The following is a 26,910-nucleotide window of genomic DNA, read 5'->3' as shown; positions in this document are numbered from 1 at the left end:
TCAATCAATCAATCAATCAATCATTTATAAAGCACTTTTCATACAAAAAAAAAAAAAAATGTAGCACAAAGTGCTTTACATAGTTAAAAGCAGCCCACCCCACCCTCCAACTCACTCCCCACACTCTCATTAACATAAATGATGTGAATACACACATATCTCCCCCCCCCACACACACACACACACACATACACACACGCGCACACTTAAAGAGTAAAAATTGGGCTGGGCTCGCATGAGCCAAGTGAAGAAACACTATAACAGGGAGCCGTCTGCACCGGGAGCCGGTCACAGACCGCAGCCTGATGATTGCCGGCAATGATGAACAGATGAACGAGGCAGGTGTGGACTCCGGGCTCCACCTGAACAGACCAGGCCGGAGCGGAGAAACACTGAAGACTCACAGGGACCTGGGGTGACCCCTCGTCTGGAGCTCTTCTCAGCTCTTTCCGGAAGGGTGGCATGGTTGCCCCTCTGTTGGTCTTCCGTAAACTCTTGCGCACTGGGGGTCTCTGCATGTCTGGAGCCTGGATCTCCTCCATACCTGCTTCATGCCTGCTTCATGGGGAACGGGACTATGGCTCCGCACACCCTCTAGCAGATCGTTACATGAAGGAACCTTTTAAATACAAGTGCAGTCATGCTCACAGGTATACACACGGGTGCAAAAATCACAGGAGATGAGTGAAGTTTGGTGCCAACAGTTTTATTGAACAGACGAGATAAACAAAAATTTAGAAAAAAAACACAAAGCCCTCTACAGTGTTTTCCGTAAGCACATGCAGGCCAAAAGCCAACAACGATAAAAATGAAGACTCCCAGTGCACTTCTAAACCCCTTTATGGGAGAGGAGTCACCAGCTGCTCATCCTTTATTATATAATTATCCATATTTTTTCTTTAAACTTATTTAATTCCAATTTTAAACTAGATTTATTTCTTTGTGTACAAATTGTTTTCTTAAAAACAATTATTATAGAATGTTTTTATTAATGTCTCACTTTGACCAGTGTATCCAATTTACACAACTTTGCTTCCTCTATAATATTCAACATTTGTCTTGCATAACTTTCTGGGCTTTCTTCCATCTTTAGCCATCATTTTTATAGCTTTTTTTGACAGGTTTATGCCCGAGGTCAGCTCACAGGGTCAGGAATAATGACTGTTATGCCAGCCTCACAGTAAGAAGGAATTAATACTTAGGGGTGGGTTTTGATTATCGATTTATTGATTAAAATCGATTCTAGTTTGGATAACATGATATCGATTCATTAAAATCCTGTTACCTGGTTCTTCCTGACCTTGTACTTTCTCCTCACATTCTCCTCTTTCCTCTCTCCCTCTTCGGACTGACAATCATATACAAATAGATTTTATTCGATTAGATGAAAAATTACATTCATATGAAAAAAAATACTATTAAGATCACTAACAAAAAGTCCTCTCAGTTTACTTTCAACCAAAAGGCAAATAACCAAACCACACGAACATCTAATAAAAGATAAATATTGAAACACTGAAGCACCCCCAAAAATGGGCTAAAATCACCCCTGATTGCCTTCATGTTTTTCTGTCTTTTATCCTCAATTACTTTGACACAAAGGCATCTGCTGTGACGCTTACACCTTTGATAAAGTCTCGCAAGTGTCAGCTTTCTTTTTATAAATATAAAGATATGGATATGTACTGATACGTGATCAGAATAATAATATTTCTAACTGAGGCAAAATTTCCCAGATTCAAATCGACTCAAATCAAATCGGAATCGAATCGATTCTAGAAATCAGTGACGATGTCCAGCCCTAATAATACTACAGATTTTCATGCCTTTAAAACAAGTTGCACTAACAAATGTAAGCTATAAATTTCACTAATTAGGGGATTCTACAACTTTGGACAGTTTGGGCCCTCTCTGTGACTCAGACTTCTCACCTGTGTGAAGTCGCATGTCTCTTCAACTGTAGGTTTAGACGAAATCTTTCCCCACATGTGCTACAGGAATATGGCTTCTCACCTGTGTGAATTGTTATGTGGGATTTCAACCTTGATTTAAAATGAAATCCTTTCCCACAAGTGCTACAGGAATATGGCATCTCACCTGTGTGAATTTGCATATGTCCCTTCAACTGTGTGTTTAGACGAAATCTTTCCCCATATGTGCTACAGGTATATGGGTTCTCACCTGTGTGAATTGTTATGTGGGATTTCAAACTTGATTTTAAATTAAATCTTTTCCCACAAGTGCTACAAGAATATTGTTTCTCACCTGTGTGAGTTTTGATGTGCCTAGCCAAGTCTGATATAAAACGAAATCTTTTCCTACAGGTGCCGCAAGAATGTGGTTTCCCACCTTTGTGAATTTGTATATGTTGATTCAAGTTTGGTTTAGAATTAAATTTTTTCCCATAGGTGCTACATAAATGTGCTGTCTTGGAATTTTGAACTGTCAGTCCTGATAAAATTTGCGCTGACTTCATACTGTGTGAATTATCATCCTTTTTTTCGTCCTGATCTGTGTCAGTAGAGTTGTGAGAAAGGAGCTGGTCACTGCTTGGTCCTGGTTCACTGTGGTCACTTTCTTTACAGGCAGAAAATGTTCCGGTCTCCTGCTTTTGTACAAGCGGTTTTCCCTCTTGAGTGGTACTGAGTTTCTCCTGTTCCCCTTTAATCTGCGAAGGATCCTCCTGGTCCAGACTGGAGTTCGTCTGGTAGCAGACGTGCTGATCTGTGAGCCCTCCCTCATCCTTACAGTCATGTTGTGGTAAATCTGAAGCAACAGATTAAAAAAAAAAAGAAGCAGCAAAAAAAGACATACATTTGAGAAATTACAAGGTAACCATTAGCAGGTCTCCACATGGTAAGCATGTTGCACAGATATACCAATTACAGGCATGTTGGAGGGACAAGCTGTTTTGCAGAGGACACTCCTCTTATGATCAATTTAAGTTTGGAATTGTATATTCCAGAAAGCAGAATATAAAATCTGTTTAAATCATTTTTCCCATTCCATGCTGCAGAGAAAACATGTAATTCTTTAAACTGCCCAAGCAAAAAGAGAATCGATTGGGCGGAAATTTTAAATTGAAACAATTGTCTTCTTCCTTCCTTCTTCTCATAAATATTACTCTGTTGGAATTTGTGTGATATAGGGTGACTGTTGAGTCTTTGTTTTAATGTGCATGCGTCAGCTCAGTAAATATCTAAAACAGTTGAACTCTTTTCAAACTCTGGTGTTGAATGACAGATATCGCACATTAATTAATATAAACAGATCTACGATGAGAAAATAAAGACAATATACAGTGAGGAACATAAGTATTTGAACACTCTGCGCTTGTGCAAGTGGCTCCTCCCTGAGTCTGCCAGAGGTTTCTTTGCAAGTACTCCCACTTAGAAATCATGGAGGGGTCTGAAATTCACATTCAATTAAGGAAATCATTATTTCTAAAAAAAAAAAAAAAAAAAAAAAAAAAAAAAAAAAAAATTGTTTGTATTGCACTGCTCCACATAATACATAGACACCCTCTAATCTTAAGATTAGGTTCTGGGGTGGCCTAGCCAGTCTCCTGACCTAAGTCCTCTGGAAGAACCTTTGGAGGGAGCTGAAACTGTGTTGCTCAGTGACAGCCCCACAAGCTGACAGATCTAGAGGAGATCTTTGTGGAGACCTGTACAAACCTGGTCAAGAACAACAGGAAGCCTTTGACCTCTGTAATTGCAAACAAAGGCTTCTGTACCAAAGATTAACACTGATTTTCTCAGGTGTTCAAAAACTTATGTGGATGGTATTGGAGCCATGGGTGGCTTCAAACGATCCACAATCATCCCTGTGACCAAGAACAACAAGCCCTCATGCCTGAATGGCTACTGGCCAGGCTCTTAAAAGTTTATTTTGTCGCCCAGACAGAGTAATATTAAAACTAAGTAGCTGCCACCATTGATGGAAACTGGATTTGGGTGGGCCACGCTACGAATTCTAGGATATGTTGGGCCACGAAGTATACACCCGACCCATCCTTCAAATCTGGGTAAAAGGAGGACACACTTGTCGGACGCATAGGAGTTTCTTGGACATTGGAGAGACCAAGCAACCGCTTCATAAATGCAGGGCACAAAAAAAGAAGAACCACCTTGATGGACAAGACTTAGCTGAGAGGCCAGAAATTTTGGCTCTTAAAACATGCGTCAGTTTCCTTATTGGAGTTGGTCCTTCGATTCTTCATGCACCTCTATAACATATCGCTGAGGTCAGATTAGGACTCAACATGAGTTATATTCAGTTTTGTATTAAGAAATCTACCTACAATTTGACAGTTTGACTACAATTTTGCATACCTATTCTGTTTAACTTTACTTCAGGGTTCCACATGATGCCTAGTTCCTGCCCAGTCCAGACGACGATGCCTTTGGTTTCCTGGTTACGTGCAAGCTGCTCTCCTTCCTGATTGGTGTACATTTCCTCCTGTTCCGGGTCTTCTTGGTTGAGACTGGGGTTCCTCTCCTGGCTACAGACCTGCGGGTCATCTAGATCCTCATTTTCCTTACAATTATGTTGCTGTGGGAGGTCTTGATGGAACAAATGACAACAAACATGAAAAAAGTTACACTGTGAGCATGTCTCTCAGATATGTGAGCGATGTTTAAGGTGCACAAATTTTTTAAATATTATCTCTCGTGCGGTTGGCAGCAAGGCAAAATGGCTGCGTAATTTCTGAGCTCCTCGGGGTCGAGCAAATTTCCCCTTAAATTCAAGTTCTTTTTACTACTTCTATGTTTAAAACAATGCAGGGGTGGGGACAAAGACAAAGAAAAAGAACAAGATACATGGACCAACTGAACAGTATTTTCCAGAAGAGAGAGAGAACATGCATGCGGATAAGGCTAACTCAGATAAAGAAAATGGCGAGGGGGCCAAACTCAAATCTTTGCAAGAGGGCATTAAAAATATCAGCCAACAAATCTTTGACCTCCGGACGGAGATGAAAGCTGACTTCAACGCATTCAAAGAAGATTTCAGGCGTGAGTTGAAAGAAGACCTGAATAAATTCAAAAAGACACAAACCAACAGCTAACGGCTAATAAGCTAGCAGTCCAAGAATACGGTGAGAAACTTGAGGAAGCCGAAACACGAGTGGCAAAAAGCTAGAAGACCTTCAGTCTAGATCGACAAGAAATAACCTGCGAATTTACGGAGTCCCAGAAGGAGAAGAGGGCAGCTCTGTAATAAGCTTTGGTGAAAATGTGATCAGAAGAGAGAGGCTAATACCTGATGGCACTGACCCTGAAAAATAGCCACAAAAAGTTGCGATGGATAAGCTTGGAAAATAGTTTTAAACCAGGACAATATGACAAGGCTTTCAAAGAGTGGACCAACAGGGGCCTGACTGCTTTCTGTTTAATTACCAAAAGGGACAAAGGTAGGAGCTTTCAAGAGCTTAAAGACATGTTTGAATTGAAAAACCAGGATTTGTTTCGATATCTACAACTTCGAGACTACTAAAATAAAGAGATAGCTGAGGCTGAGATGATTAACTCTTTTAATTGAAATGATGTGCAACGCCTACCAACAAAAAAACAACAGAAATCTAAATTATACCTCAATTTGATGAAGAACCAAAGATTTATCTTCTGGTCTTGCTCTAAAAACCACTCATTCTGGAAAACAGTGGGTGATAAGGTTTTAGGTCACAAGGTTCCTGAGGACTGTACTACAGTATTTTTAGGAAATATTGATGATAAGGTTAAAAGAGAGGATTTATATTTAACTAAGATTCTTCTCACTGCAGCAAGAAAAGCCATTACCAGGCTGTGGCTTAAGCCTGAGACTTCCTTCACTGGACAAACATAATTCAAAATTTTTGTTTTTTATTAAACAAACAGAAGATGTTGAACCCGGTTTATATTTTACAGTGCTAAGAGAAAACATGTCTTCAGTGAGGTAGTATGCTAGACGGTAATACACGCCACGTGTCTTTGTCATGTCATCACCCAACGTTTTAATATGTAATCTGTATATTACAGTTTTACATACCTACTGTGGTCAGCTTTACTCCAGATTTCCACAACAAATCCACCTCTTCACCAGTCCACACATTAATGCCTTCAGCCTCCTGCTTCAGTTCAAGCTGCTCTCCTTCCTCACTGCTGCACATTTCCTTCTGTTCCTCTCTAGTCTGTGGAGGCTCTGGGTCCTGCTGGTGGAGACTGGAGCTCCTCTCCTGATCACAGACCTGCTGATCATCCAGACCTTCATCAACAAAGGGACACAAGAAAATGGTGACTAATGTGATGATAAGAAAGATCAAGAAAGATTAAAAGGGTCATCTATTGAGAATCAAGCTTATGGTTTCTTGCATTGTTGCAAATGTTGCCACAGAAACAATCACTCATCTAGGATCTATTTTTTAGATGTGGCTGCCAGTGATTATTACACAATGTGAAAAAACAAAAGCAAAAAAATGAACAGCAGCATGATCCCAATATGATAATGAAAGATTAAAGTGTTTAATGAAGGCAGGTACCACTCTCTGTAAATTATACAGATGTTTGTGCTGGAAAATGCTAACAGATAAGCAGTCTCTAAAATAGTCAGATCAGCCAGTGCAGCACAATCACGCACACCATGATCAAAGTGATCACCAGTATTGATCGCCAACACGAGCCGAAACGCTAGAGTATTTGAACACGTCTACCAAAGAAAGTTGCCGGTAAGTCTATTTACACAGATGAAGCTTCATACACTTTACTGTGGTGTATTACTATTGTAGATCAATGCATTTATCCACACATTCCAAATGCTTCCAAAGCATTGGCAGGAATTGTCCACATGCCCACATGTGGCCAACTCCTCAGTAAGGAAAATCGCTATCCGGTCTTTAAGTGATGACGTGATGAATCCTGCTTCCAGTTTTCCAGATTAACTGGCGTCGCAGATCAACTGGCTTTGGTCGAACAGGTGTGTGGTAGACTTGCCTTTCAGGAGCCGCTACCGACAAAACAGCAAATAAACAGCAAATATTTAATCTGTGATATTTGTGAGGTTACCTCAAACACACTGTGTCAGCCTTGTTGCTCTTTAACAACAAAATGTTTAAAAATGTCGCGAGTTTACCTGGATATTCTCATGCAGGAGGCGATCGCGAAAACAGCAAACAATTAACACCACGCCGATGCTGCTCACGGGACAGCAAGAGTAAACGATCGGGAGAATCCTGTAGTTGTTATCGCTCCCCTCGTACGTTCTATTACTCCGATTTCAGAATCACAACTAAAGCGTGCAGTTTACTTTGTGTGCACTCAAATGGAGTCGAGTCAACTAGCTCCACCTGTGGCTAAGTGCCATAGCCTACAGCCAGATTAACTTGTGACAGACATCTGCACCTGGCTCCATCGCCACGTTTGAATTTGTTTCGTGCACAATACATTTGGAACTTTCTATTTTGTCTGTTTTTGTGTCTTGCAAATAAACCTTTAAAATACATGAAGTTGTATCATGTATTTATCTTTAGCCTACATCAGTAGGAAATGCCAAATTATATACACAAAGTTACATAAATCACTACTCAATCATGATGATTTCAGTATTTCTTCCCATAACAAAGAAAGAAAGAAAGCACCCGCTGCTTTGTTGCGAAGAGCGATACGCGCTTTCATGTCAAAAATCGTCATAAATAAGAAAAAGTCGCCAGATTTGTCGCTAGTCGCTTTTTTAGAAAAACAGAGTCGCTAAAGGTAGTGATGGGACGTTCTGTATCGAGGCTTCAAAGCCTGTGTCGAGTAATGGAGGGGGCGTTTCCGCGATGCGCGTATCGAGGCTTGCTTCATTTATGGGAGGAGCTGAAAATGATGACGTCCGAAGCCTCGCTGCCCGGCTGTACCACGTGACTGGTTCATGAAGTGGTTCGAACTTTGCCGCGAGATATGACAGCGATATAAAGCCCTCAGACTTCATTCAAAATGTAGGTGTTTGATGGAGAGTTGCGGTTAGTGAGAGTTTGGAGACAGTTTGGAGGTTTATGAGAGTGAGGAGAGAAAGTCAGGAGAGAATGGAGCCAGCTAAGAAGAGGAGGATGTCCTCCCCTGTGTGGGAACATTGTGATTTTATTCCTCCCAACAAGCTATGTAAATTTCTACAGAAGATGTATTTTCATAATACTGATGGTGCAATACAATTTATGTTAAGCTGTCTTTACTTTTGTACAAGGTGAAGTGTTTGCTATGTGCCAGGGAGCTGGGATATAACAACAACACCTCATCCATGCTTAGGCACTACAGAGCTTTGCATGAGAATAAGGGGAACACCGATTGTGGAGCAAGACCAGGTGAGCCATCAAATGCCATGATAATATAGCATGCAGTAATGTTACTAAATGATATAACAATATTATACAATTGTAATAAGTTACGTGTGTGATATTTATATTTGTGCTTTGTCTTTATTGTCTTTCCTCAGGAGAACAATCTCAAATAGATGAAGACCTGGTTAGCATGGTGATTGAGCCAGTTAGCATTGTGGAGGACAAAGGATTTAAAAGATTTGTTAAATCATTAAATCCTAGCTATGTTCTCCCCACTAAAAAAAGGCCATAAAAGCAGTGAAAATTTAGTTTTTACAGAATAAAATGTGAACAGGCAGGACTGAGGCTCAAAGCCTCAGTGTGTAGCTGTCCATACCTCAACGTTACAAAAGCACAACCACTGTTACAAAACACCCCAACCACACCTCACCTCACAGTAAATGATCATTTCCATTTTAAGCATTTCCAAATGATCATTTCCATACTGCCAGTATAAATATACACAGTATACTGTGTTAGGTATTTTAGTACCATGGGAGCATTTACTGGATATTGTTTTATAGTGACATTATGCAGGAAAACTCTGTCATTCAATAAGGCCCCTTTGTTTTAGTTATTTTTCTCTTTGACCCAAGAATTGATGTGTGAGAATCACAGGCTGGTACAAGGTTGAAATACCACAGAGATCACTCCCTCAGCTACATTAGTTTCTTAATCTTTTAGACGCCTGTTGAAGGCCAGATGGTTTGTTTCAGATTTCACTAATGAAAGAACTCTTTGTTTTGTGCCTTGAAAATATGTCGCTGAGATAATCACAATTGTAGCTGAACTGATAAACTACACAAAGGATGCTTCTTCACCCAAGGGCAGGAAGACGCTCCCTTATCTTGGTCTGTACTGGTTTAAACTGATAATCTGCTGTCTCATGAATTTTACCCTCTATATAAACTGTTGTACTTGTGAATAAAGTTGAGTCGATTTGGGAAGACAATCTGAAGCAGTCTCTGTTTTCTTGTTCTCCCAAGCTGCTCCCGAGCTCGTACTAACACGCTGAATGGCATGCTTGAATATTACTTGAGAATATATTTGACTGTGTTACAGATTAAGGGACAATCTCTGCTGATAGGTGAAGCTACAATCTCTGCTGATAGACGCCCACGCCTCGGAGGAAGCCGATCCACGGATTAGGCCCTGGAAGCCATTTCCTTCAATTTTGGTGTCAGAAGTGGGATCCTGACGAAGGTAGGCACGTGTCTTTTTATTTTATAAGACTTTGTTATGCCTTTCTCAGTGATCCACATAGAAACGGGATACGCTGACGAGGCCTTTCTCAGTGGCCCACATACAGTGGGGCAAAAAAGTATTTAGTCAGCCACCGATTGTGCAAGTTCCCCCACTTAAAATGATGACAGAGGTCAGTAATCTGCACCAGAGGTACACTTCAACTGTGAGAGACAGAATGTGAAAAAAAAAAAAATCCATGAATTCACATGGTAGGATTTGTAAAGAATTTATTCGTAAATTAGGGTGGAAAATAAGTATTTGGTCACCTCAAACAAGGAAAATCTCTGGCTCTCACAGACCGGTAACGTCTTCTGTAAGAAGCTTTACTGTCCCCCACTCGTTACCTGTATGAATGGCACCTGTTTGAACTCATCATCTGTATAAAAGACACCTGTCCACAGCCTCAAACAGTCAGACTCCAAACTCCGCCATGGCCAAGACCAAAGAGCTTTCGAAGGACACCAGGAAAAGTATTGTAGACCTGCACCAGACTGGGAAGAGTGAATCTACAATAGGCAAGCAGCTTGGTGTGAAAAAATCAAATCAAATCAAATCACAAATCAAATCAAATCACAAATCAAATCAAATCACTTTTATTGTCACATCACATGTGCAGGCACACTGGCACAGCACATGCGAGTGAAATTCTTGTGTGCGAGCCCCACAAGCAACAGAGATGTGCAAACACAACAACACAAACGAGCAAAATACAAGAATGGCCAACCTGAAACTAATAAATATATGTACAATATATAATAGTGTATGCATTTCTGGATGTGTATACTAAATATTTTCCTACGTGTGTGTGTGTGTATACACATTTTTACAAATTAAATAGTAAAAAAATAAAATAAAATAATAATAATAATAATAATAAAATATATAAAATATACAGAGTTGAGACATGTGCAAAACAAGTGGCATTTATATACAGTATGGAGTGCATAATGTTGAAGTTCCAGTAGTGAAGCTGAGGTGTCTATGACGTGTTCAGCAGTCTGATGGCCTGATGGAAAAAGCTGTCTCTCAGTCTGCTGGTTCGGGACCGGATGCTGCAGAACCTCCTTCCTGATGGAAGCAGTCTGAACAGTTTATGGCTGGGGTGACTGGAGTCCTTGATGATCCTCCCCGCTTTCCTCAGGCACCGCTTCCTGTAGATGTCTTGGAGGGAGGGAAGCTCACCTCCAATTATCCGTTCAGAGCACCGCACTACTCGCTGGAGAGCTTTGCAGTTGTAGGCGGTGCTGTTGCCATACCAGGTGGTGATGCATCCAGTGAGGATGCTCTCAATGGCACAGCGATAGAAGGTCCTGAGGATGCGGGGGCTCATGCCGAATCTTTTCAGTCTCCTGAGAAAGAAGAGGCGCTGCTGCGCCTTCTTCACTGTTTTGTTTGTGTGTACTGACCACGTAAGATCCTCAGCCAGGTGTACGCCAAGGAACCGGAAGCTGCTCACTCTCTCCACAGCAGCGCCGTTGATGGTGATGGGGGTGTGTATTTCTCTGCACCTCCGGAAGTCCACTATCAACTCCTTTGTCTTTGCGACGTTGAGGGTGAGATGGTTGTCTTGACACCAGTGGGTCAGGGCGCTGACCTCCTCCCTGTAAGCCGTCTCATCACCGTTGGTGATAAGACCCACCACTGTAGTGTCGTCCGCAAACTTCACAATGATGTTGGAGCTGTTAGTGGCTGTGCAGTCGTAGGTGTAGAGTGAGTACAGGAGAGGGCTCAGTACACACCCCTGTGGAGCACCAGTGTTCAGTGTGATGGGGGATGAGGTGATGCTGCCCAGTCTGACCACCTGGCGTCTGTCAGACAGGAAGCTAAGGATCCAGCTGCAGAGGGAGCTGCTCAGTCCTAGATCCTGCAGTTTCCTGTCCAGCTTCGAGGGAACGATGGTATTGAATGCTGAGCTGTAATCTACAAACAGCATCCTCACATACGTGTCTCTCTTCTCCAGGTGTGACAGGGCAGTGTGTAGTGTCAGGGCTATGGCATCATCAGTGGACCTGTTGTGGCGGTATGCAAACTGTAGAGGGTCCAGTGAGTCGGGTAGTGCAGAGCAGATGAAGTCCCTGACCAGCTTCTCGAAGCATTTGCTTACGATGGGGGTCAGGGCTACAGGTCGCCAGTCGTTCAATGAGGAGATGGTGGAGGATTTGGGTACAGGGACGATGGTGGCCATTTTGAAGCAGGCTGGGACTACAGACAGAGAGAGGGAAAGGTTGAAGATGTGCGTGAACACTCCAGCCAGCTGAGCCGCGCATGACCTGAGGACGCGGCCGGGAATCCCGTCCGGACCAGTAGCTTTGCGTGCGTTCACCTTCCTGAAGCACTTCCGCACATCCTCCTCAGACACAGTGTGCGCACTGACGTCATCCGCGGTGCGCACACTGTCCGGTCTCATGGTGTTCGCTGCGTCGAATCTAGCGTAGAATACGTTTAGATCCTCACACAGAGAGGCCGTGGTCTGCGGTGTGCTGGTTTTCCCTCTAAAGTCTGTGATCGTGTTTAGTCCCTGCCACATACTCCGAGGGTTGTCAAACTGTTGTTCCACCCTGTCCCTGTACTCACGTTTGGCTGCTTTGATCGTCTTCCGGAGTTGGTAATGTGCGTGTTTGTAGTCCGATGTGTTCGCGGAGGCAAAGGCGGTGTTCAACTGTGGGAGCAATCATCAGAAAATGGAAGACATACAAGACCACTGATAATCTCCCTCGATCTGGGGCTCCACGCAAGATCTCATCCCGTGGGGTCAAAATGATCATGAGAACGGTGAGCAAAGATCCCAGAACCACACGGGGGGACCTGGTGAATGACCTGCAGAGAGCTGGGACCAAAGTAACAAAGGTCACCATCAGTAACACACTACAACGGCAGGGAATCAAATCCTGCAGTGCCAGACGTGTTCCACTGCTGAAGCCAGTGCATGTCCAGGCCCGTCTGAAGTTTGCCAGAGAGCACATGGATGATACAGCAGAGGATTGGGAGAATGTCATGTGGTCAGATGAAACCAAAGTAGAACTTTTTGGTATAAACTCAACTCGTCGTGTTTGGAGGAAGAAGAATACTGAGTTACATCCCAAGAACACCATACCTACTGTGAAGCATGGGGGTGGAAACATCATGCTATGGGGCTGTTTTTCTGCCAAGGGGACAGGACGACTGATCCGTGTTAAGGACAGAATGAATGGGGCCATGTATCGTGAGATTTTGAGCCAAAACCTCCTTCCATCAGTGAGAACTTTGAAGATGAAACGAGGCTGGGTCTTCCAACATGACAATGATCCAAAACACACCGCCCGGGCAACAAAGGAGTGGCTCCGTAAGAAGCATTTGAAAGTCCTGGAGTGGCCTAGCCAGTCTCCAGACCTCAACCCCATAGAAAATCTGTGGCGGGAGTTGAAAGTCCGTGTTGCTCGGCGACAGCCCCAAAACATCACTGCTCTCGAGAAGATCTGCATGGAGGAATGGGCCAAAATACCAGCTACTGTGTGTGCAAACCTGGTAAAGACCTATAGTAAACGTTTGACCTCTGTTATTGCCAACAAAGGTTATGTTACAAAGTATTGAGTTGTATTTTTGTTATTGACCAAATACTTATTTTCCACCCTGATTTACGAATAAATTCTTTACAAATCCTACCATGTGGATTCATGGATTTTTTTTTCACATTCTGTCTCTCACAGTTGAAGTGTACCTCTGGTGCAAATTACTGACCTCTGTCATCATTTTAGGTGGGGGAACTTGCACAATCGGTGGCTGACTAAATACTTTTTTGCCCCACTGTAGTAACAAGTGGGATACACTGAGGAGCCTTCTTTAGTGGCCCACATAGAAACACAGGAAGTTGCCTGTTGTTTTGTAAATTAAAGCAGAAAGGACGCAGGAAGTTGCCTGTGGTCATAAAGCGAGAAGTTGCTCGTTAAAAAGTGAGAAGTTGCTCACCAAAAAGATAAAATTGCTAGCAAAAAAATCAAGTAGCCTCAGGCGTGCCACAGCAAAAAAAAAAAAACTAACTTAAATCCTTCAAGCGTCTAAACCCCTCTGGAAATCACTGACCATGGGTCAGAATAATTCAAAGACCTTAGACGGGTCCGATAAAAAATCCTACAGCCTATGTTTCTGCATTACAGAGAAGTACCAGATACCACCACTTGGGTGGGCCTGATTATAGATATATATTATGTCAACGAATCCCAGGTGTGACTGAATCTCAGCTTATTGAAGAAGTAGAGGAACTAGACCCTAAAAATGACCAAGCAGCCAACACCACCTCGTTTTTGTGGATAAACGATGACAAGATCACAGCCTTTTTTCAAAATCTAAAGAAATTTCTGCTCACAATGTCTAGAGATAAAATTGATTTAAATGCAGTAACCATGTGCAAGCAAAAGCCAGATGAATCTATTCTAGTGTTTATGAAACGTTTCACGCACTGCTGGACTAATGAGGCATGCATGCCTGAAGGTGGAAATGATCAGATTTTCATAACAACATTTTTAAACAATATTCATCCAGAATGTTCACAACTATTGAAGCTGACTGCCACTGATAATCTCTATGACATGAAGATAAAGAACTTTATCACACTTGTCAAAACGAAAGCTGGTGCAGATCTTTTTCCCAACAGCACGAAGGCTAAAAGTGTTAAGATGATGTTGAATTTTGATGTTGAAGGCTCAGAGGAAAGTGAGAAAATGATGTATGCAGGGGCCCCGCCCCCTCAACGAGCGCAGCAGGGAGATCTCAGAAGGAGAGATAGGAGTGGAGACGTATGTTTTTACTGTGGAAAAATAGGGCACTGGAGGAGGGAATGCAAATCAGCAGCACGTGGGTCTCAACCACAAAACACAGGACCAGCTCCTGCCACTAGGCGTCAGCAGAGCTCTTCCAGACAAGGTAACTGGCAACGCAGACAGGAATCACATCAAAATAATGGCCCCTTTGCACCTAGGCAGCAACCTTATAATCCACATTTTAATCCCCACCCATATGATAACGAAAGACTGGACCGACAATAGGGAGGCCCAGGTGAGGATGAGGGACAGTGTGAAGCACTACACACGATGCTGCATTTGCAATTGTCCCGTAACACAGAAAGCTTGCCCATGTTAGATACAGAGATAGGTGAAAAGACTTATTCCTTTTTAGTTGACAGTGGAGCCACTAAAAGTTCACTGTCTGGAAAATTCTATAGTGGGCCTGTTTCCTCTGTGTGCATCAACACCATGGGAATAAACGGAACTCTAGTGCAATGCCCCAAAACTCATTCTCTAAAAACACGCTGGGGCCCAAAACCAGATGAAATTACATATCATCCATTCATAATTATTCCAAACTCGCCTGTGAATCTATTAGGCAGAGATTTAATGGCAAAAATGAACTTGTGTATTTCATTTAACACAAAGGGTGAAATGTTTGCAGATACTGATAACAGCTATGTTTTCTCTGCCCTATGCACCGACACCATGGAGAAGGAACAGCCTCTGTGTCAGCTGGACGCCTCAGCAGAGAATGAACTCAATATCCATCTGACTGGTACCCCACGTCACACACTGTGCCAAATACGTGTACAGACACCACTACCAGGTAACCCCATGCCTGGAAGCCACATATTTGTTTCTCTCACACTGTTCAACAACATGATAACTGCTCACACCAGTGAAGGCCAAACAGTGGTTTTGTCACATAACTCAGACGTGGGCTATGACATTACTGCACCATGTCGACACATAGATCTAACCTACCCCATACACTGTACCATCTCTGCTGTCACATTGCCAGCTGAATATCAGAACATGACATTATGGTCAAGAGGTGAGAATGATGTAGGATTTATCGACTGTACACCTTATCATGCTCAGCTGAAAAACAACAAGCCGGTATATGTCAAGCAATATCCCATTTCCGCTGAAAAAGCCGCAGCCCTAGACATCATCATAGGAGATTTATTGACAGTTGGAGTAATAAAGCCCACAGTATCTCCATATAATACTCCTGTCAATCCTGTGCCAAAGCCTAACAAACCTGGCATATGGCGTTTCACACAAGACTTAAGGCAAATTAATGCAGTCATTATGCCTCTGCCACCTCTCGTCCCAGACGTTCCCAGCATACTGACATCTATTCCAGCAACAGCTACACATTTTACTGTGGTGGATTTGTGCTCCGCCTTTTTCTCAGTGCCTGTGCATGAGGACACACAGCCGATATTTGCTTTTACACATAGAGATAAGCAGTACACATGGACTCACTCACCCCAAGGCATGGTAGACAGCCCTGCGGCTTTCTCAATGGTGGTACGTGCTACCCTGGACGGCTTCATTTCTCCAGAGGGCTGTACCCTGATACAGTACGTGGATGATCTCCTCCTCTGTGCTGAAAGTGAAAAACTATGTCAAACTGCCACACACATGCTACTCCAGCACCTCCAACAGACTGGCCACAAAGCATCAGCAAAGAAAATGCAGTACTGTCAGACTTCTGTTCAATATTTGGGATTTACACTGTCTCACGGACAACGTTCCATGACTACAGACAGGGTCAAAGCTGTGACCTCCGTCCCTAAGCCCACTACACAGAAGGAAATGCTGTCTTTCCTAGGCATGGTGAACTATTGCAGACAGTGGATACCAGACTGTTCTTTTCATGACCACATTCTGCGTGAATGCTGCAAAAAAGACAAGCCTCCTCGAATACTGTGGTCAACAGAAATGACTGCCTCTTTCAATGCATTAAAGGGAGCGCTGACCTCCGCCCCTTGTTTGGGTCTGCCTGACTACCACTTACCGTTCCACCTGTACGTCATAGAGAACGGCACAACCTGTGCAGGCGTACTGGCCCAAGAGCATGGCTGTGGCTACCGTCCAGTAGCCTTCTACTCAAAGGTGCTGCCTGCGGTAGTTCAGGGGATGCCGGCCTGCCTGAGAGCAGTAGCAGCTTGCTCTATCATGATAAGGGACTGCGAGAAGCTCACACTCTCACATGACACTATTCTACACACCAATCACCAGGTCACGACCATTCTAGCAAACATAACTACACAACATATGACCGCACAACGTCGCTCAAGTTATGAAGCTACACTGACTTCAACAGCAAATCTCACTATAAAAGCAAACAGCACACCCAATTCTCCAGCACACTTACTTATTCGTATGCTGTGTTCCTCTGACCGACAGGATGGTTCAGACGAGCCTGACGTTCATGATTGTATGACACGTATACAGGAATCCACAGAACCACGCCCAGACTTAGAGCAGACACCAATCCCAGACTCAGTCATTGTTTATGTGGACGGGTCCTGTTCAAAACCAAATGACAACTCATTTCTTTGTGGCTATTCGGTGATGACATTGCCTGACATCATACTAGAGGCTCACTCATTACCATTTCACTCAGCACAAAAAGCAGAGCTCATGGCTTTAATACGCGCCTGTGAGTTACATGTGGATAAGCGGGTAACAATTTACACTGATAGCCGTTATGCATTCGGTGTGGTGCATGACTTTGGCACATTGTGGAGACAGAGAGGCTTCACATCTGCTGATGGAAAATCGATCGCTAATTCTGATCTTGTTCAAAGACTTTTGCAGGCTATACAGCTGCCATCGGCAATTGCAGTTGTTAAAACGAAGGGGCACAGCACGGCTGACACAGACGAAGCAGTGGGAAATGCTCTTGCAGACGTGATCGCGAAAGCAGCTGCTGCCTCACAGCAACCACCCAGAAAGGAAGTATTATCTCTGCCTTTACAGCTGCCACTTGTCACACTCCTAGACTATTTAGAAACAAATGTTGACCTAAAATTCATACAAGAGCAAGCCTCTGCCTCAGATTACACTTACTGGGAAAGTAATGATTGTACCTTAGATAACAGAGACGGCTTATACAAAAACCTTGGGGGTTTGATTGCCCTCCCATCTTCACTACTGCCAATCCTTGTCCGACATTTTCACGGTGTGAGTCATGTCGGACAAAGAGGGGTAATAGGAGCAATAAAATCAAGATTTGTAATTGAGAAAACATCACACGCAGTAAAAAGCATATTAGCAACCTGTCTAACATGTGCACTAGGGCTGCCACGATTAGTCGACTATTTAAATCGTCGACGACTGATTTATTAGTCGACGCATCGTTTGAAGCTTTGTAAGATCACAAAGGACGCAGGAATGAGTAGTAGGATTTAAGGGTGTAATAACGGACTGAAACAGAAGATGGCAGCACTGCATGTACAAGGATGCCAGCTGCCGTTAAACCCCGAAGAAGAAGAAGCTGTGTCCCAGAATTCATAGCGCAGCCCAGCGCAGTTGTCAACAATGGTGGCAGCTAGTTAGTTTTAACTTTACTCTTATTATTCTTTCTGGGTCACAAAATAAACGTTTAACATATTTTCAGGCAAGAATGTAGCTGTGTAAACCTCAAATATCTGCTCAGTTTATCAAGACACCACATATTTTCAAAAGAGCTCCGACGTTTTCGGAGACGTCTGTTACCCACTAGCTCGTTAGCTAGGCGGGGGCAAGGCTAACTAGAGCCGTGAGAACACCGGACTCCCGGCAAATCGTTTTCAAACCCACCACTGTCTTTCGCTACTCAGGTTAAACATGATATATAAGTCACTTAGATAACTTAAAATGTTATTGTTTGGCTTTCTTTAGTATTTTATTTGTTCCTGAGTAAATCGGTTTGGCTAAGATTAAAGTTATAGTTTTTGCACAGCTAAATAAACTTCAAGCAGACAGCTGATCATCAGAAGTTTGAGACGCTGGATAATATACTCCGGTGTCCTGTTATATTTTAGAAAGCAAGGAGTTTATTAAACTTCACCGAAACAATCTGCAAATTTCATTAAAAATTAATAAACTACCATCTTGTCTTTATTTTTAGTTAGCACAAACACTTCAAGCTGTAAGCTAATGATAGTTATATAAGACCAGATGCTGCTGGTGCAATAAGCTGTAGGCTGTACGTCCAATGGATGATGATCTGATTAGTCGACTAGTCGCAAAAATAATCGGTGACTAGTCGACTATCAAAATAATCGTTTGTGGCAGCCCTAATGTGCACGAACTAATGTAGGTAGCTCAAAAGCAAAACATCAGCATTTACCACAACCAGATTTCCCATTTCATACATTACAAATTGATTTTACACACATGCCAGCACAAGGAAGCATCAAGTACTTACTGGTAATAGTGGATCAATTTAGTAAATGGGTAGAAGCTTATCCAACATCAAAAGAAACTGCAGAAGTAGTCTGTCAAAAGTTGTGCAATGAAATAATACCCAGATTTGGAATACCTCACCAAATTAACAGTGATAGAGGACCTTCATTCACATCAGAAGTAATTCAAAAGTGTGCTAAAACTCTAGCAATAGACTGGAAATATCATGTGTCATACCATCCTCAGAGTTCAGGAGTTGTAGAAAGAATGAATAGGACCATAAATGGTAAATGGCCTGTATTTATATAGCGCTTTACTAGTCCCTAAGGACCCCAAAGCGCTTTACATATCCAGTCATCCACCCATTCACACACACATTCACACACTGGTAAAAAAATCGCCTGACTAAAGCAATGATAGAAACAGGAATGACCTGGGTCAAACTACTTCCTCAAATCCTCTGCGAGATTAGAATGACTCCATCCGCAGCAACCAAATTATCTCCATTTGAAATAATCATGGGAAGACCGTTTCCAACACCATGGTCAGCCTCCAGAGGGGCACCGCTATTGGAAGGGGACATAGACACTGCATTGTCTGACTATGTTCATAACCTGGTAGAAACACTGAATAATAACTATCAGAAAGTTTGTCTCTCTCAGCCTCTCCCTTCCACAGATCCAACCCATCCGTGGAAACCAGGAGACGCGGTGTTGGTGAAGTCGCTAAAACCAAGGGCACTCGGGGAGGCCGCGTGTTCCAGCCCCCAGACTGTACTTGCAGTGACGAGAACCAGCATCCTAACAGACGGACAACCTCAGTGGATTCATGCCAGCAGGGTTAAGACCAGCCCCACCAAACCACCTAAGGCGTCGGATCAAGTAGATGACGACTCAGGCGAGCCAGCGCCCGGATTCAATACACCTACAGATGACGACTCAGGCGAGCCAGCGCCCGGATTCAATACACCTACACACACACAATCACTGATTAACACACAACGCCTGAAAGAGCCAAGACTCAGAAAGCCCTTTGATCCCCCACCTGAACAACAACAAGGTACTCGAACATCCAGCAGGAACAGAAAGCCTAGAGTACCACACAATGTCTAACCTGATAAAGATAGACTCATTCCATCCTGATAATGGAGAAAATGAAATGCCTATTGTCATCACACGACGCTTATACGGGGTCTCTCGAACCTGGGACCAGGCCAGGAGACGACTGAAGAACTGTGTTTTTTATATATTTAGGTTATTAATCATATCTACTGCATTAACCTTAGGATTTTTATTTACTATTTCGTATTGTAAACTGCAACCCTGTTCACATTTCTGCAAGCCACATTTTGCTGACAATACCTCATGCTCCACTTGGCAAGACACCCACCTAGTACACTCGTCACGTTCTCTAAAATCAGTAGAAAGCAACACAGACACCACCAATAAACCATCTTATGCACCCCCTAGAGCAGGAGCTAACGCCTGGTATGAAAATGCCAGAATAGCCGCTCGTGACTTAGGAAACAGTAACTGTTATGTCTGTTCAAAGGGTAATCCAGAACAGGTTGTAGTGGGATACCCAATTTCAGGTTTTCCCTTAACAAAGATGCTATTCAAAAATGATAAAAAGGGGCCCTTAACAGTAACCCTGATTGAAGCGGTGCGAGTAGAACTAAGTCCTTTAGATTGTTTATTCATATACACAGGACAAGTCTCTAGTAAGGATGTTAGCGTGATTGACGACTCTACCCACCCCTGCAACCCAATGAAGCGCCCCGAAGACCGCACTGAACCTCTTTCGCCCCCAACACAGGTGCGCCATCACCCAAATATCTTGATGACATGCATACACCGACCAAAACTTGAAAACATAAATTATGACACACAAAACTATACAGTGGGGCAAAAAAGTATTTAGTCAGCCACCGATTGTGCAAGTTCCCCCACTTAAAATGATAACAGAGGTCAGTAATTTGCACCAGAGGTACACTTCAACTGTGAGAGACAGAATGTGAAAAAAAAATCCATGAATTCACATGGTAGGATTTGTAAAGAATTTATTCGTAAATCAGGGTGGAAAATAAGTATTTGGTCACCTCAAACAAGGAAAATCTCTGGCTCTCACAGACCTGTAACGTCTTCTGTAAGAAGCTTTACTGTCCCCCACTCGTTACCTGTATGAATGGCACCTGTTTGAACTCATCATCTGTATAAAAGACACCTGTCCGCAGCCTCAAACAGTCAGACTCCAAACTCCGCCATGGCCAAGAACAAAGAGCTTTCGAAGGACACCAGGAAAAGTATTGTAGACCTGCACTAGACTGGGAAGAGTGAATCTACAATAGGCAAGCAGCTTGGTGTGAAAAAATAAACTGTGGGAGCAATCATCAGAAAATGGAAGACATACAAGACCACTGATAGTCTCCCTCGATCTGGGGCTCCACGCAAGATCTCATCCCGTGGGGTCAAAATGATCATGAGAACGGTGAGCAAAGATCCCAGAACCACACGGGGGGACCTGGTGAATGACCTGCAGAGAGCTGGGACCAAAGTAACAAAGGTCACCATCAGTAACACACTACAACGGCAGGGAATCAAATCCCGCAGTGCCAGACGTGTTCCGCTGCTGAAGCCAGTGCATGTCCAGGCCCGTCTGAAGTTTGCCAGAGAGCACATGGATGATACAGCAGAGGATTGGGAGAATGTCATGTGGTCAGATGAAACCAAAGTAGAACTTTTTGGTATAAACTCAACTCGTCGTGTTTGGAGGAAGAAGAATACTGAGTTGCATCCCAAGAACACCATACCTACTGTGAAGCATGGGGGTGGAAACATCATGCTATGGGGCTGTTTTTCTGCCAAGGGGACAGGACGACTGATCCGTGTTAAGGACAGAATGAATGGGGCCATGTATCGTGAGATTTTGAGCCAAAACCTCCTTCCATCAGTGAGAACTTTGAAGATGAAACGAGGCTGGGTTTTCCAACATGACAATGATCCAAAACACACCGCCCGGGCAACAAAGGAGTGGCTCCGTAAGAAGCATTTGAAAGTCCTGGAGTGGCCTAGCCAGTCTCCAGACCTCGACCCCATAGAAAATCTGTGGCGGGAGTTGAAAGTCCATGTTGCTCGGCGACAGCCCCAAAACATCACTGCTCTCGAGAAGATCTGCATGGAGGAATGGGCCAAAATACCAGCTACTGTGTGTGCAAACCTGGTAAAGACCTATAGTAAACGTTTGACCTCTGTTATTGCCAACAAAGGTTATGTTACAAAGTATTGAGTTGTATTTTTGTTATTGACCAAATACTTATTTTCCACCCTGATTTACGAATAAATTCTTTACAAATCCTACCATGTGAATTCATGGATTTTTTTTCCCCCACATTCTGTCTCTCACAGTTGAAGTGTACCTCTGGTGCAAATTACTGACCTCTGTCATCATTTTAGGTGGGGGAACTTGCACAATCGGTGGCTGACTAAATACTTTTTTGCCCCACTGTACATTCTTTTCTGACTCTCCAGGAGCACGCTGTAACAAAACATGGCTAGCAGCGAGTGTTGACAGGACACAATATAGACATATGTCTTTTTATATATATGCATATATAAGTACGCATTCAGATAACTCAACAATCCTGCATTCGCCCAACACACTAAACGACTCGTACTGGGGAGGCATATTAAAAGGCTTTACAGCTTCGCGCCTGACCAGACCAATCCCACATGCTTATTGGATGTGCAATAATACTCTTAGATTAGCTCTACCTGTTAATTGGACCGGTACCTGTGGTCTAGTAACTTTAGCTCAAGAACTACTGATACAACAAACCTCGGATCTGCCTGTATCCAGCAGACGTACGAAACGCTCCGCTTAATCACATAACGTTTACATAGATGCTATAAGAGTTCCACGCGGGATACCAAATGAATTAAAGGCACAAGGAGAAATATCAGCAGGGTTTGCCTCAATACTACCGTGGATACAGGTAAACAAAAATGTAGCCTGGATCAATTATGTTTATTACCATCAGCAAAGACATACCAATCTGACCAATACGGCCCTTAAAGCCCTAGGAGAACAGATGTCTGCTACCTCCTTAATGACCATGCAAAATAGAATGGCCTTAGATATGCTGTTAGCTGAGAAAGGAGGTGTTTGTGCTATGTTTGAAGATGTATGCTGTACTTTCATTCCCAAAAATACCGCCCCTGACGGTTCATTCACACAAGCTATGAATAAACTTGAAGCATTGCAGATAGAACTAAGAGCCAATACAGGTCACGGTCAGTGGCTAGACAAGTGGATGCAGGACACGTTTGGAAAATGGAACGAACTAATTGTAGCCTTTCTAACAGTTGTAGCATGTATTATTTTGTTTTTGATGATTATTGCCTGTTGTGTGATACCCTGTGTACGCTCAATGATAACCCATATAGCTACCAGTACAGCTACTTCAATGTATTTGCAATTAGCACAAATTGATCCTGAGGATGTGCCAGATGTTACCAATGATGTTCCTAATGTGTATATTGAACATTAGGTTGTGAACTATTACATTTTATGATTTGCTTTTTATATTATGTTATTACATTTGTGATTTTTCCTTTCTATTTGAGTTATTATTTTAAAAAATAATAAAAGAGTGGAACTGTTAGGTATTTTAGTACCATGGGAGCATTTACTGGATATTGTTTTATAGTGACATTATGCAGGAAAACTCTGTCATTCACTAAGGCCCCTTTGTTTTAGTTATTTTTCTCTTTGACCCAAGAATTGATGTGTGAGAGTCACAGGCTGGTACAAGGTTGAAATACCACAGAGATCACTCCCTCAGCTACATTAGTTTCTTAATCTTTTAGGAGACCAGGGGCGGAGCGTGGGGGTGGCTTACTGGGCTTAAGCCCGGGTTGTTTTGTCAGAAGTCCGGGGTATTTTGGAGTGTAATTTTTTCATAGTTAGATGTCTGGCTGACAACTGTATAAAACAAAAAGTACACACAATATTCGAAGCACATAGTGCACACTGTGGGAATTTACGACTGTGCGTGAATCCCCCCTGATATTGGTATGATCCGAGCTCAGGCACTAAGCGACTGAGCGAGGGGGCAGGGCAGCTGCTACCTGTGTGCGCTGTTGGAGAAACGGAGCCAGCCATACTAAGGAGAGCTTAAGTTCGACCAGGTACCAAAGCAAATCATTCGTACCATACAAATAATGTAAATATGACGGTGCATCACGAAAGATTGATATGAAACTGATCACTTGACCCATATTACGTTACTTGCTCTTCAAGTGAATCAACAAATGGCGAAATGAAAAGCCGAACAAATGCTATTTTTTAGAGATTCTTAGCTTACGTGTGTTTATTTCATATTTTCAGTTCTTACCCTCCCCGACTAAATCGGTTTCAGTTATGTACTGAAATATAAGAATGGACATTAGAGGCTTCTTTCAAAGAAAAAACTCAGGTAAATGTTATTTTATATATTATGCTTTGTATGTTGTTCAGTATATTTCTATGCAAAACAAGAGGGATTTGAGTACACAGCAGGATATTCACATTTGTAACCAGATATTTACATACACTTTAGGGAGAAAACATTTTTACTGTACAACATCAATTTAGAGTAAACTTTTGTTTTAGAAAAATATTGAAATATCTTTTGAATTAGTTAAATGTCAGAATAAAGAGAGACAGAGCTGTCTATTTTTTTATCACTTTCATCAAATTTAGGAGTACATGTACACTAAGTTTGTTAATTAATAAGAAAACTGCAGACGATTCCATTCTGAGCTGAAGAAGCTTCTGATAGGTTAGTAGAGTCCATGTGAGTAAATTGGTGGCACAGCTGTGGATGCATACAAGGCAAAACACAGAGCCTGTTTCTGTGACATGGGAACATCAAGAGATGTTAACCAAAACACCAGGAAAAGAACTGTGGAGCTCCATAAGTGTGGCTCAAGTTTGAATACAATTTGGTGCCATTTAAAATTAAGAAATACAGACAGTTTCTCTCTTTACTCTTAAAGTTAACAAATATGTTTTTTATATTTATCAATCTAAAAAAATAAACATTTAGTCTGATTTGATGTTACAATTAAAAAAGTGTTTGTGTTTTGATCTGAAGAGTACATAAATATCTGGTTTCAACTGTATATTTGATGATTGTCAGCACAAAGAGGGAGAGAGAGGAACAGACAGGGAGAGAGAGGAGAATGAGGACAGAACAGAGATGGAACAAGAGCAGGTGAGACACACATGTGTTAGTCAAATGGTTATTTACCAAAAGTATCACCGTATCACAGGTCCTCATGTATCTCGTACCTAGTGTTTCTTTTTAGGTTTGCTATTTTTCAAATTCTACATTTATTAAGCTTGAACATTTATTAGGCTTGTTTGCACAACAAGGCTAAATAATTATATAAACTTTTCTCAATCTAAATATTGTACTTTGGTAGAATTAAAAAAATAAGTGTAGTGCAGGTCTATGATGATTTTTAGTGCTATCATCTAGTTCTGATTCTGGTTCTGTCTTGGTTAAATCCTAAGTAGTGATGAGTTTGAACTGTTGTAGTCCTGTTTTAATTCCGGACCAGTTCTGGGTCTGGTTGAATTGGGGTTTAGTCCCTGTGTCTTGATACAGCCCCGACTTTGTTCTGCCTCACTGCTTAATTAAAAAACTAGTTTAAGGTGTCCTGCATGTGTGATATATATTTTTCCCTATATGAAGTCATTCTTTTTTGAACAAAACTCAAAACAGAGCCTATTAATCTTTCAGTCATTTCTAACCCCCCCCCCAAAACAAAAACACATGCATACTACCCTTTAGGGCTAAGCCCCGGGTGTTTCAAATGTCTGGCTCCGCCTCTGTAGGAGACGCCTGTTGAAGGCCAGATGGTTTGTTTCAGATTTCACTAATGAAAGAACTCTTTGTTTTGTGCCTTGAAAATATGTCGCTGAGATAATCACAATTGTAGCTGAACTGATAAACTACACAAAGGATGCTTCTTCACCCAAGGGCAGGAAGACGCTGCCTTATCTTGGTCTGTACTGGTTTAAACTGATAATCTGCTGTCTCATGAATTTTACCCTCTATATAAACTGTTGTACTTGTGAATAAAGTTGAGTCGATTTGGGAAGACAATCTGAAGCAGTCTCTGTTTTCTTGTTCTCCCAAGCTGCTCCCGAGCTCGTACTAACACGCTGAATGGCATGCTTGAATGTTACTTGAGAATATATTTGACTGTGTTACAGATTAAGGGACAATCTCTGCTGATAGGTGAAGGTACAATCTCTGCTGATAGACGCCCACGCCTCGGAGGAAGCCGATCCACGGATTAGACCCTGGAAGCCGTTTCCTTCATACTGCATCACTACAATATACATGTTTTACACACTCCTTTTGTTGTTGACATTTAAGGCCACACTCTTCAAATTCATTCCAACTCATATTTTTACATTCAGTATATGTCCTACCAGAGCAAATGAAGTTTCAAGAAGCTTAGCGCTGGGGTGAATCAATTGGATGAAAAGCTTCAGTGCTTCATGAAGCTTCATCTGCCCATCACTAGCTAAAGGGGTCTGAAAACTCGCCAAATATAGCGACAAAGTCGCTAAGTTGGTGCTGATGCCCACGTGAATCACACAATGATCCCGCAACCGCAACAAGTTTACATACCTGTATTGTGTGACTTTATCCCGGGTCTGATATTCAGCAGTCTTAGCTGACTGATCTCTTCCTCATACCGGACGATCGTTTTTGCAAACTCTGAGAAGATTTCTTCTGCAGCAGTAGTTAATCTCTCCTGGATAACCTCTCTCAGATGCTGAACTGTAGACATTGCTACAACAACCGATACCATCCAACTAAAGTCTTGAAACTTCTTTCTTTCTTTCTTTCTTACAGTTGTATTGGCAGTTGGCAAACAATTGAAAGGTGCATTACCGCCACCAACTGGTATGGAGTATGGTCTGGAACGACGCTCAAAAAATTAAAAATAAATAAATAAATAAATAAATAAATAAATAAATAAATAAATAAATAAATAAATAAATTACCTTAAGTAGTTTATACACATTTCTGCTGTCAGAGTAATTCCACCACAAATTCAAGTAGGTATGACAGTATGCTTGTAGCTCATATTTGTAAAGCCAGGA

The 26,910-nt window shown here is 42.3% G+C and overlaps 2 protein-coding genes across 2 annotated transcripts in view; both read right to left on the bottom strand.

Annotated features, from left to right (window-relative positions):
- The window catches only part of LOC147307837 (uncharacterized), a 70,139-nt gene that overhangs the window by 14,943 nt on the left and 28,286 nt on the right, over positions 1-26,910 (bottom strand). The window lies entirely within an intron of this gene.
- LOC147307839 (uncharacterized) lies at positions 562-26,741 on the bottom strand. Its single transcript, XM_086273077.1, has 4 exons — positions 26,432-26,741; positions 6,031-6,246; positions 4,335-4,565; positions 562-2,766 (listed from the first exon to the last, which is right to left on the bottom strand). Exons 1-4 carry the CDS (start codon positions 26,613-26,615, stop codon positions 1,928-1,930), a joined length of 1,470 nt encoding a protein of 489 aa, XP_086129203.1. The 5' UTR covers positions 26,616-26,741; the 3' UTR covers positions 562-1,927.

The sequence above is a fragment of the Aulonocara sp. 'chitande type north' Nkhata Bay genome, linkage group LG18 (assembly GCF_057382095.1).
Source record: "Aulonocara sp. 'chitande type north' Nkhata Bay isolate Kocher_YH1m ecotype deep benthic linkage group LG18, A_spYH_male_GT1.1, whole genome shotgun sequence".
NCBI lineage: Eukaryota > Metazoa > Chordata > Actinopteri > Cichliformes > Cichlidae > Aulonocara > Aulonocara sp. 'chitande type north' Nkhata Bay.
The sequence above is the reverse complement of the archived record's forward strand: the minus strand, read 5'-3'. Positions and strand labels throughout refer to the sequence as shown.